The sequence below is a fragment of the Desmodus rotundus genome, chromosome 4, assembly GCF_022682495.2.
Source record: "Desmodus rotundus isolate HL8 chromosome 4, HLdesRot8A.1, whole genome shotgun sequence".
Lineage (NCBI taxonomy): Eukaryota > Metazoa > Chordata > Mammalia > Chiroptera > Phyllostomidae > Desmodus > Desmodus rotundus.
In genome coordinates, this window is record NC_071390.1 from 6,037,360 (window position 1) to 6,049,885 (window position 12,526).

At 47.5% G+C, this 12,526-nt stretch overlaps 1 protein-coding gene across 1 annotated transcript in view; it reads right to left on the bottom strand.

Moving 5' to 3' along the window:
* The window catches only part of LOC112300433 (scavenger receptor cysteine-rich domain-containing protein DMBT1), a 50,501-nt gene that overhangs the window by 30,263 nt on the left and 7,712 nt on the right, over window positions 1-12,526 (bottom strand). Inside the window, exons 8-16 of the mRNA XM_053922665.1 lie at window positions 10,377-10,694; window positions 9,789-9,821; window positions 8,562-8,594; window positions 6,954-7,107; window positions 5,169-5,386; window positions 3,980-4,297; window positions 3,588-3,629; window positions 3,153-3,179; window positions 2,529-2,682 (exon numbers count right to left, since the gene is read on the bottom strand). Of these exons, the coding sequence (XP_053778640.1) occupies window positions 2,529-2,682; window positions 3,153-3,179; window positions 3,588-3,629; window positions 3,980-4,297; window positions 5,169-5,386; window positions 6,954-7,107; window positions 8,562-8,594; window positions 9,789-9,821; window positions 10,377-10,694 (1,297 nt within the window). The remainder of the gene's footprint in view (window positions 1-2,528; window positions 2,683-3,152; window positions 3,180-3,587; window positions 3,630-3,979; window positions 4,298-5,168; window positions 5,387-6,953; window positions 7,108-8,561; window positions 8,595-9,788; window positions 9,822-10,376; window positions 10,695-12,526) is intronic.

The window sequence follows — 12,526 nt, forward strand, 5'->3', positions numbered from 1 at the left end:
CGAGGGCAGTGAAGCCTGTCTTGCCTGTCGTGTCCAGCATTAGAAGCCCATTCCTAGACTGGTGCCCCCACAGAGTGCGCTCAATAAACACGCATTTAAAGAACATCAACATTTGAGCCCTGGCTGGTGTGGCTCAGTGGACTGAGCGTGGGCTGTGAACCAAAGGGTTGCTGGTTTGATTCCCAGTCAGGGCACATGCCTGGCTTGCAGGCCAGGTCCCCCAGTAGGGGCCATGTAAGGGGAAACCACACACTGATGTTTTCTCTCCCTCTCTTTCTTCCTCCCTCCCCCTCTCTCTAAATATAAATAAATAAAATCTTTATTTAAAATTTTAAAGACAAAAAAATAAAGAACATCCACGTTCATCTAACGTGATAGAAATACGACACACACATTTGCATTTAAATAACAGTAAGCAGGCTTTGATGCATGTAAGTGCTCATTGCCTGATATGTGTACAATGGACACAATTACACCTGCATGCAAACGGCTGAATCTGAAAACACGCTCCATGCAGAACACATCTGTTCCAATGAAGTAAGAGCCAAGAGCCTCAAAAGAACCAATTTTTAGTTTTTAAAGAAAAAGTGATACTATTTTTATGGAAGGTGACATTGCAATCTCAGAAATCGTTTCATTAGAAAATAGAGCATAACTCACTGAGAAAGAATGAAATAGCATACTTTAAATATGGATATCATTTTGACAAATCAAGTGTGAAGCAAAACCTTATAGAAGCTGAAATAGAAAAAAATGAGGCAAACTTCGGTCCAAATCAAGATTTCTGTCTCAGCACTACTGACAGTGGAGGCTGGATAATTCCTTGCTGTGGGGGCTGTCTTGGCAATGGTCCCAGCTTTGTGACAATTTTTCCATGGATGAGGTGGGGGTGGCTGGGGTAGAGGCAGGAGGCAGAGCTCAGGCAGTAATGCAAGCGAAGCTTTGTTTACTCACCCGCCCCTCACCTCCTGCTGTGCAGTGTGGCTCCTAACAGGCCATGCACTGGTCCACGGCCCAGGGGTTGGGGACCCCAAACTGTAGGATCCTTAGAAGCATTGCTGGCCTCCACTCACCAGGTGGCAGTGGCAACCCCCCATGGTGACAATCAAAAATATCAGCAGACACAGCCAAATGTCTCATGAGGCTGTGTAACTGTTCCCAGCTGAGACTCACTGGAGCAAATAATTACTAACCTTATGTCCCAAATAACAGCTGTTTTCCAGAACTGATAAAATGAAATTCTGTGTCCCAAAACGCTGGAACTGAACATGTAATACGTTTGAACTATATGGTACCAAATCTTCCCACATTGCTTTCAACAAGCAAATGTGTGTGAAATGAATGAATGAGTGAGTGAGTGAGTGAATGACTGATATATTGACTCCATCCCTCACTGCCTCCCCATTTTACATTTGAGGGCAGCATTTTGCCATTCAGATCTTTGGTTGCTGTGGCCAATGAGCACGGATGGAAGGTGGTGGCAGAGGTCCGGGACAGACTGTGTGACAATGTGAGGAAGAGAGAATGACCCACATGTAACCAGTGTGGAAAGATGAAACCAGGGTTAAATGTTATTCGGAAGACTAATTTTGATTAAAAAGTTACTTGTGCATGCATGTGTATAGGACTATATACACATATAAATAGGCACTAAAATAGGGTGAATTCCTCTAAAAATGGGTGATGGTTGGAGAAAGAAATGGGAAGTCCAAGGCATGTGATGAGAGAAATGAGTGAACGAAGACTATGGAATTTGTGGAGGAAAAGTCTTTGATAGAGAAGGGGTGGGGGTAGATCTGTTTTGTGTAGCATCGCAGGGAAGAATGTAGGTCAGAACACGGGACAGAAGAACAGATATGGGTTCAGCCGGAGGAAGACTGTGTGCCCAGGTAGAGCTGGCCAAGAGCGGAGGGGTGAGGTCTTCACAGTGGGTCACCTTGGCTGAGGCTTGTTGGCTTGGTGTCAGGGATGCTTGTGAGATGTTCTCTAGTTGCATAAGAAATTGAGCTCACTGATGAAAAGGCTCCCCTAAACTCAGAGGACCAGACCAATTTTCACCTAAAATGTAGAAGGATTTGCCACGCGGTGCTATAGCCTGAATGTTTGTGTTCCTTAGACTTCATATGTTGGAATCTAACCTCCAATGTAATGGCACTAGGAGGTGGGGCCTTTGGGAAGTGGTTAGGTCATGAGCATGGCGACCTGACAAATGGGATTAGTGACTTTATAAAGAGGCCCAATAAAGCTCCCTTGTCCCTTCTGCCATGGGAGATTATGGGGAAAGGACCACCATCTATGACAAAATGATCCCTCATGAGACACCAAATCTGCTACCGTGTCAATCTCGGACGTTCCAGCCTCCAGAACTATAAGAAAGAAATGACTGTTGTTTATGAAGCTGCCTGGTTTATGGCATTTTTGTTATAGAATCCTGAACAGACTAAGACACAGAAATGCCTCCTCTTTGAGGAAAGCATGGATTCTGATCTAACCCGGCATTTGAAGCAGACAAAGGCCAAGCTGCTTACTTCAGGCTCGGGATGGTCAGTTCTATGTAGAACATCTCAGCCACGTGTATCACCCAGACACACTGCATGTTGGTGGGGTAGTTTGTAGGGAACCAAGGACTGGAGAAGGAGCCCAACAGACTTGAAATTACTCCGCCGCAAGAGTCGCTTCCTCCTGTAAAAGCAGACAAGAGGCCCACAGATAGCGTTTTCAGGCCTGCATGTTACATTTCCCCAGGGGTAGAAGCCAGAATTTCACCAAGCTCAACAGTGAATCACAAAATGGGGATGGGTCATGCTGGGGTAGACATGGCTGTGGTGTGGCTGGTGTGTGACTGTACCACTCAGGGGGAATGAGGGAGGGGGAAAGATGTAGGCAGGACCCTCAACTGATTGCAGGTGAGACTGGAGATAAAATTGGACAGGGATATGGTAGGAGTGAGGTGTCCAGCCCATGCTTCATTAAAGCTCTCCCTGGCTTCCTGTTGTGTGAGCCAGGTGACTGCACAACCCTTTTGTGAGGGCGCCAACCCACGAATTTCTCCCTCTCAACGAGGCCAGGATAGACAGGTATTACTCTACATTTATAAATTACCATAGAGGTTCCATCCTTTACAGGTTATACTTGCACTGAAGGAGAGTTACCTTGTATAGAAGCTTGAGGAACAGCAGCTGCAAAAATCAAACCCCCAAAACAATCAGCAAAGAGCTTAGCATCATAAAATCATTTTCTACTGAAGTCCAAATGAATGAACCTGCCCTTCCTTGCTCTGCTGTCCTGAGAGGAGCTTTGGATGTCATTTCATTTGGGAGATGTAGCTCTTAGCTCATTGGCCAAGCCACTGGTTCTTAACCTTGGCTGCACATCAGAATCCCGTGGGAAACTTTGAATATAGCTAATGGCTGAGTGTGACCCTAGAGCTTCTGGTGCGACTGGGCTAGGGTGCAGCCTAGACCTTGGGAATTTTGAAAGCTCCTTGGGGGGTTGGTTTAGTGTCTAGGTCACTAACCATCAGGGTCTGGGTCAGGATGGAGGTCAGACTTCTAATTCACTTTGCGGAGATATGATGTTCAACTCACCTAGGGGTATAGGAGCATCTGGATCCCAGTCCCCAGCATCTGCTAGCATGAAAAAAGGTAAATTTATGAAAGAAGTGGTTTTCTAGCATGGGTGGGTCTCAAGTAGACAGGCTTCATGTCACACAAGCAAGAACAAAGGCGTGTTTAGACTTTGGGAGAGGCTGAGAGAACAGGACCTGCCTGCCTATTTTGTGGACCTCCTGTGTGTGACTGCAGAATAGAATCAGACTCCCAGGAATTTCTGTCAACCTGGATGAGGGACATTCATCTGTTGGGCCACAGTCCCTAGCTTCCCTGGCCCTGCTCTGGGCACAACCCATCTGCTCTCCACCCATCACCAAGATGTCACCAGCTGAAAGATCAGAAAGAACCTGCCATGGGGGGGAGGCTACCTGAGCAGATGACACCAGCGTCCTCATGGTGGCCACAGTTGTGGTCTGACCAGTCGGAGCCAGAGCACTGGCCGAGGTGGTCCTCACTTCCTGAGCACTGAATGTTGTCCAGGAGGATACCTCCAGAGCCTGGGCCAAAGTGGGCCTTTCCAGGGGCAGCAATGGCCTGACCGCAGCCCAGCTGCCGGCACACGACCTCGGCTTCACTCAGGTCCCACTGGTCGTCGCACACAGTGCCCCAGACCCCCTGATGGAGGACCTCCAAGCGTCCTGAGCACCGTCCAGAGCCGTCCACCAGCCGCAGCTCTGGTCCACCTTCTAAACAGAACAGGATTTTATTTGTGAGCTTGGAATGTTTTAAGTAGAAAGGATTTCCAGTTCCCATGTTTGTGGCTTTCTGATAAAATTACGGGGATTCTTACGAGGGCTTCTGAGCATCAGAGGCCCAACAATAGGCAGGCGGTGTGCTTGCTGGGGGGAAATTTGACTTGGCTCTGGAATGAGAGCCTATAGGGCCATGGCTGAAAGACTCCCCAGACCTGTCATCTGGGTGAGTCTAGGGTATGGGGTGGGGCAGCTTGGGGAGAGAAGTGGAGTCTTCAGGAAAGTTGTGCTTGTGGGTTTCAGCACTCTGGACAGTTCCAACATGGAGGGGAGTGAGGACACAGGTGTAAGACCTTCAGAGCACACAGCTTCCTTTCCCCAGAGGGAGCTAGCAGCCTGCCCATTCACGTGCAGGCTGGAAGTCAGCGCCTGCCTTATTTCAGCTGCCCATGTGACACTCTTAGTGGGAAAACCCAGCAGCTATGGGGCAGAGTTGATGGGCCTAAGTGTGAGGGTTTTTGGTTTTGTTTTTTTTTAACCCTCACTCTAGGACATGCTTATTGACTTTGGAGAGAGGGGAAGGGAGGGAGAGAGGGAAACAGCAATGCAAGAGAAACACCGCTTGGTTGCCTCTCCCACACACCCTGACTGGGGACCAAACCCACAATGTAGGCCCGTGCCCTGACTGGGGATCGAACCCACAACCTTCTGCTTTACGGGATGACATTCCAACCACTTGATGCCACACTGGCCAGGGCAGAAGTGGGAGGGTCTTTCAAAACTGTGTCTCAGGCACCTGCTGATAGGGAAGTCCCTCAACTTAGAAAACTGTGCTGTCCTTTAAAGACTCCTTGACGCTTCCTACCTGACTCTCCTCTGCCCTGTGGGGTCGCGCTGAACACAGCGTGAAAGCCAGTGCTGGTGACCATAGAGTCACTTCGGAACACCACTGTCATGATGTCTGAGGAGGACAGAAACACCAGAGCTGCTGGGGCACAGAACTTCCCCATGGAGAGAGCGGCAATTCTGGGGCCATCGAAGATTTCAACTGAGTCGTAGGAGCACCCGGGGCTGATTTCCAGGCTGCAGGGATCAGAGTGGAGGTTAGCAGCACGCTCGAACTTCCTAGATCTTAAAGCAATTGCGGGATGAAATGTTTGGATTAGGTTTTAAATTGCACATGTATATATAAAATACCAGTGAACTTTTTCAGGTGCCTTATTATGAGAACTCTTATTTTCTTTCCCTGAGGAAGGAGTGAGACTGACAATTGTGATTTACCATAGTAACAGAAATTTTAAAATCCTGTTTTTAGCCAATCAGAACCTACAGGAAACATCAAGAAATGCTAATGTGCACTGCAAAAAAATTCTCAGCAAACGATCAGCATGTAATTGACATTGCAGCCAGTTTTTTCTACCTCTGTATTTCACAACATCCATATCCAAATTCTTGGGGAGAAAACACTGCTTTTCAAACAATAACATCAGCATACAAGGGTGGGCAAAAGTAGGTTTACAGTAGTGAGTACATGCAACAGAGCTTTTTCTTGTATTATTGTGTATTAATTATTATATTATTTTCCATACTAACGTCTGCAACCTACTTGTGCCCACTCCTGTATAGAAGAGTACTTGCACTTGGTGATTGTTCAGAAGGGATGTGCATGAGGGGTGACTTTGAAGGAATAGACAAATGATAACATGGTAGACTCTGGGGGTGCGAATTCAAGGTCTTCACTTCCTGGTAGGCTGTGTCCTTAGGGTAACACGTTTCTAGGCTATTCTTTGGCATAGGCGTGTCCGACTCCATAGACTGGGCGTGTGAACAGCGGATTGTCACAGAGTTGGACAGCATGGCTGTGTCTGTAACACACACGGGAGGAAGAGCTTCATGGACATCTGCTTACAGGGTGGTGCGAGCTGGGGCTTTGGTCTCAGACGGATGTGAGGGTTAGCCTCGGACAAGGGAGGTGACTTCTCTGAGCCTCAGTTCCTCATCTCTCATGGGGACGACAAGGACAGCTACCTCAGGGCTGTAATGGTGCTGGAATATGACAAAGGTTACAAAGTACACAATACAGAGCCTGACACGCAGCTAACACTAAACACAGGTCAGCCCTCATTTTGTGTCATGGACATAAAAAATGGCAGTGGCTTTGGGAAATGTATTCTCTTCACGTCAGAAATGAGGCAATGACTCCACTCTCTCCTGTTCCTTTGTGCCAGCATTTAGAAGACGCAGGCCCATGGCTGGCATTGTTTGTGTGGAAAGGCTCTTACTGTTTGTTTGAAATTTCGAGAAAGGAAAAAGAAAGTCCGAGAGGACAAATATTGGTACCCGGTATACAACAGGGGCAAAGCTGGTGAGGAGGATTTTTGTGGCATTTTTAGAAAAAAAATTGAAAGAAAAACTAATAAAATAAGATTTTAACAAATATAGTAATAAATCACACTGAATTTTTCAAGCTAGAACTAATTCATTGGCTAGCACTACAAAATTAACCCAAGCTTCAACATAGAAAAAATTTCGTGTTTCTTCTGGTTCTATCTCTAAAGGTTTTCCATTAAAATAACTGTCTTTATTATGATTTCACAAGCCAATATTCTTATTTAGATAAACTCTTTCCCTAAAAAAGTTGTTTTCCTACCTCAAACTTGGAATCTTGAGTTTGATGCGGAATCTTTTATCCACGTGGATCTCCCAAACACACTGGATGTCTGTTGGGTAGTTTTCTGGGTACCAGGGAGTAGAAAATGAGCCAGAGAGACCAGAAATGACCTCTCCACAAGAGTTACTTCCTCCTGAAACAGCAAGACAAAGTACGTCAGGGTGTGTCCACAAGGTGTCCCTTGTGTGACCTCAGCAATGAGCAGCTCCCACTCCATGGCTGCGTGCCCTTAACAGCGCCCCCAGGTGGGGACACGCAAGGCTGTCTGAATAGAACTTTAGCCTAAATGTCTCCTGGGCAGGAGAGTCCTTTCTCTCTGATTCTGATGACTCAGAAAGTATTAATGTGTGAAGAGTTCCCTGCCTTTCCCTCTCCCCCATCATCTGATAGAGAAAATATTATATTTGTTCAGTCCGTTTACAATCTCTCCCCCTTTCTGAAGTGGAAGGCATCTTGCTTGCTGGGAGAGAGGTAGAATCCACGAGAAACACAGGGGCTTGAGAGGCCAGGAGGAAGGACAAAGAAACAGGGGCTGTAACGTGCCTAGGGAAGAGGAGGTTTGGGGAACAAGAGGTTCTAGAACAATTTTGTGGCCTGAAAAATGGGTGACACAGAGGGGAATGTTGTGGACTGTTTGGGGAGGTTATGACTGGGACCTCCTTTTAAGTACTTTTCATCACTCTTTCTGGGTAGGCTGTGCTTCCTTTACTCAGTATCTACTGAGATTGGAACTTAAAGGTTTTTGGATTTATAAGGGTTAAACAAGATAACAGTGAGATCTAATCCTTCCATATAAATTGTCTTATTAATATAAATAGATTCCACTTACACATACACATATATATAATACATATGTAAATGTAAAATATACATGTAAAGCAGCATGCCACATAAAAAAGGACACAGAATCATTAGATTATTTTAGAGAAAATTTGAACACACAGTATACTTTACGGACCTGCTCCCTAAATTATTAAGTTACTTAATTATATTCTTTCTGTCCCCCCACCCTGGCCATCTTGTAATTGTCCCAGAATCCCACAGATTCCTGGTCTTTTCTGCGATGGACGTGGGACGTGGGGAGGCACCCAGTCATCCGATAGTTCTAGTGTTGACTGCGTCTGTAGGTTCCAATAACCAGGGTCAGGTCAGACTCACACTGGGACTCGGACCTCCCAAAACCTCTACGCACAGCAGGGGACGATGGACTGGCGCCCGTCAGGGTGCCACTTCAGGGCTGCACCCAGGGAAGGCAGGCTGAGTGTGGCCAGATGGACTGAGCCACATGCTTTTCAAGTCTCTGGTCACCCTCCTGCCTGCTCTGGACCTGGGCAGATCCACATGTCCCCTTCCCAGCCTACTCCTTTGGTTAAAAAAGTCAATATTAACAGGCATCAGATGTCCTGATGCCACGTCCCTCAGCAAGGCTGTGGTGAGGATGGAGGGGCTCCTCCAGCTGAGGCCCTGGCTGCCCTGGCTTTCACCATGCCAGTCTCCTTGTGCCATGGCCTGGGCACACTGCCCAGCATCTAGTTCGAGGGTTCTTTTAGCATGGAGTTACCATTTCAATGTAAAACAAGTGATTACCTGTTATATGATCTTGAGAAGCTGTAGAGAGACCTAGAAGGGAAAAAACGGGCATGGGGGGGAGATAACAATGATAGCCAGGTGGCTCATTTCTCTCAATGTGGCCTTCTTCATTTCCCTGTCTTCCACGGAATTTTAAGTTTAGCTGAGTTACATGAAATAAGAGAACTACAGATGAATGTTCATTTGAATATCCATTGCCCTTGACCCTAACCATGGCCCTTTGACTTTAGGCAGCCCTCCCCCTCCCTCTCATGACCACAACACATAAAGCTGGCCATCCCCAGGAATGCCAAGAACACATCAAGGTTCTCTCCAGACAAGTGCCCAAGAGAGATGTCTCTGCCAATGACCTGTGACCTGTATGTGTTCTCTGAGGCTCTGTGGGGACAGCTCTTTGCATTCGAAGAGCAAGAGACAGGGCTTGACAATGCCAGTTCTGAACTGTGTAATTGAGTTATCTTCGGTAGGATTCTCCATTTAGTTAGCCCTCAGCAGCGAAGATTAGATAAACAACTTGTGCAGAAACCCCTGGCAGGATGCCTGCTGCCGCACGGAAGCTCAGAAGTGTCTGTTGCTGTACAAGGAGATGCCTTTTCACTCACCCCCAGCATCATTTCAGAATTTACACCACAGGTGTTGGTCTGCTTTTTCTAATCTTTGCTTTTTATTACAGATGAATATCATTTGGCCATTAAGTTATAAGAGCTTTGAAAACAGATGAAGGTCATAAAATCCCCAAGAGCATGTTCTTAGGGGTCAGGTTGATCAGCCTGCCGAGCGAGCTTAGGAAAGCTACTTAAACTTCCTGCATCTCACATTTCTCTTCTGTCAAATATAATAACAAATGCCCTTCTTGCAGTATTGGCCTGGGGATCACCGATGATCCAAGCCAAATGTCTCCCCGTTTCTGCTCTAGTTTTGCCTGGTGTTTGTGTAGCAGGACCGAGGGACAAGTGTAGTAAATGAGACTGGTGCCCAAGGGCACCCACAGCTTGAATGCAAGTCCACTGGCTAGTCCTAGATACACTGCTAACTTTCTTGTCTCAATTACCCATCTGGAAAATGGGAAAAGTCAAAGTGTTTGTCTCAAGAGTTATTGTGGGGATTAAATGAATTATTAATGCAAAAACTCAGAACAGCATCTGGTTCTCAACATTTACATGTATCTGACACCATTAGTATCATTATTATTAAGTTGCTTAGACTAGAAAAATATGGACATACCTGGAGGTGTGGGAGGAGGCAGGTCTTCTGCATCTGGGTGCATGAAGAAAGGCAACAGGTCACTCGCTTTAGTGAATTCAAAGCAGAGAGGATGTGGGGTAAGAGAGGCATGTGTGGGGGATGAAGGGAAAGGACCATGGTCTTTCTGGGCATGAAAACAGAGCACCAGAACTTCCCCCTGGGCAATTCCGGCCCTCCTCTGGCAGGGTGCTTGGTCTCAGGGGGCGGGGCACAGCAGCTGGGGGGACTGCTTCTCGGGAGTCAGGGTTGGCTTGCCTGTGGTCCCTCCAGTGCTGAATCACCGGAGTACTTGTTAAAATGCAGATTCCATAGCCCTTTTCAAACTGAGTTAGTCATCACCTCTGGGGTCGGGCCATGGATTCTGCATTGTGATGCCCTGGGTGGTGCTGGGCAACCTGGAGCTGCCCATGGCAGGACCCGGGTCTGAGCCCAGGGCCAGGATAGAAGCTAAGGATTGTTTGGTGAAAGAATTGATGCATGGGCGGATGAAAATTTCATCTGGGATGCATGGTTTCAAAGTGCCTTCATCTACCGCATGGGAATTATTGCCTGAGTTGGGGAGGCTACCTGAGCAGGTGACACCAGCATCCTCGTGGTGGCCGCAGTTGTGCTCCGCCCAGCCCGAGTGGGCACACTGGCCCAGGTAGCGCTCTGCCCCAGCGCACTGGAGGTTGTCCAGGAGGATGTCTCCAGATCCCAGGCCAAAGTGGGCCTGCCCGAGGGCAGACACGGCCTGACCGCAGCCCAGCTGCCGGCACACGACCTCGGCTTCATTCAGGTCCCACAGGTCGTCGCACACGGTGCCCCAGGCCCCCTGGTAGAGGACCTCTACACGTCCTGAGCACCGACCTGAGCCGCCCACCAGCCGAAGCTCTGGCCAGTCCCCTGCAGGCAAAGATGGGGTGTGAGTCCCCAAAAGACCCACCTGGTGTCCACCAGCACCAGGCCTCTAAGGCCGAAAAGCTATAGGGTCGGGGAAGAACATGGCCTGATCTTCAGCTTTGGGTCCTGTCCCCCATGTTGCTCCTGTGCTTCTGAGTTGCAGGTATCTTTAGCCGGTTTAATTTTATTTCAATGGTTCTGAGAGGTTCTTTCCTGTCAGGCACTGATGATGCTGCTTAAACCACAGAGCAATGGTTCCCACCCTGGGGATCCTAAAGCCTACATATTAGTCCTATACGGACACGAGTCCAACGCACTAACTGTTCCACACTGTGATCGATGCAGTGAAGAGAAAGAACAGACTCCCTAAGGGAAGAGACTAATGTGGGGAGGCAGTCTGGGCTGGGAAGACCCTCTTAAAACAGGGAGAAGTAGTCTACGGCCACCACCCTGAGTGCTCCGGATCTTGTCCGACCTCGGAAGCTAAGCAGGGTAGGGCCTGGTTAGTACTTGGATGGAAAAACAGGGAGAAGGAGCTGGTCAGGGAGGGAGTTGGGAAAAGCCTTTGAGCCAGAGGGAAAAGCGCACGCAAAAAACCCTGAAACGCCATTTCATTCCTGCATGTATCTGTGGCTCTCACACATTCGGGCACCAGCACATGTAAAAAAATCAGAAGTGATAAATCCAAATGAGACTTTTGAATGACTTCTCAAAGGTGAGAAAATCTCTGCACTCTAGAGAGAGGATGAACTTTGAGCTAGAAGAAGAAACAGGCCAAGGACTAATCAAGACTGCTGCATCTTAGTCCCATCAAAAATTTTTTTAAAAGTGTGACCTACCTGGATTGTTAATAAGTGATTCCTCTGCATCTGTTCACACAGAGAATCATTAGGTCAGTATTTTTTAGAAATCTTGCTTTTTCATAACCAAAGATGAAGGTTTTCATTACATCATTATAAGAGTGTATTGATCGGACACAGGGACTGTTAGTGCCTTTAACTGACATTATCTGGGGAGAAGTGGGTTTCCCCGCAGGCCTGGCAGGAAGCTTGGTCTGGTGGCTGGTCTGCTCTGGCGTTTGGAGAAGGTGGCCAGACGTAACGGGCATGCTTGTGATGACACGGCTTAAAGGGCCGACTCTGTGGCAGATGAGCTTCACTTCAGGAAGTCTTTGGGGGCACCTCAGATTTAGACAGTCACCCTCCAGATGATTAAAACTTGGGAATGACATGTGCCCCACCCCCACGAGGCTGTCAGGCCATACATGGCAAGATGCCACAAAGCAAAAAGATGGACAAATGAATGCACAGCAAACAAGGCAATAGTTATAAGTATGTGCCCCCAGTCAGAAGTCACAGGTAGCAGGTACTGACATATGACTGAGCTGCTCCTCACACGGGCAACTCTGTGACAAGGGCCACTTTGAGTTTTGGCTACTGATTTATCTAGTCGAATTAGGCATTACGGCTGCTAGTTTATGAAAAGCATCCCATTATCAGAGAGCAGTATTAATAGACATTCCAGAGGGGACTCAATTATTCCTAACTAATTGTTTGCACATAAGTCCACAATATTTTTTAAAATTGTCACAGGCAATTAAAATATTGAGTTATAGATCCATTTTCGATAACTGATTTCCTTGGTAGCATGACGGAGTGAGGAGAATGGTAGTGAAAATTGCCAAATATGCAGCCCCTGGCCCGGTGCTGCGACAGGGCTTTACAGAAGACAGGGTGAAACCTTCAGGAATTCTGCAAAAACGCCATTAGTCTCCCCACTTTACAGATGATGAGACTGGGAGCCCCTTGTTGCCGGTGCAGTGGAGTGTTGGCAAC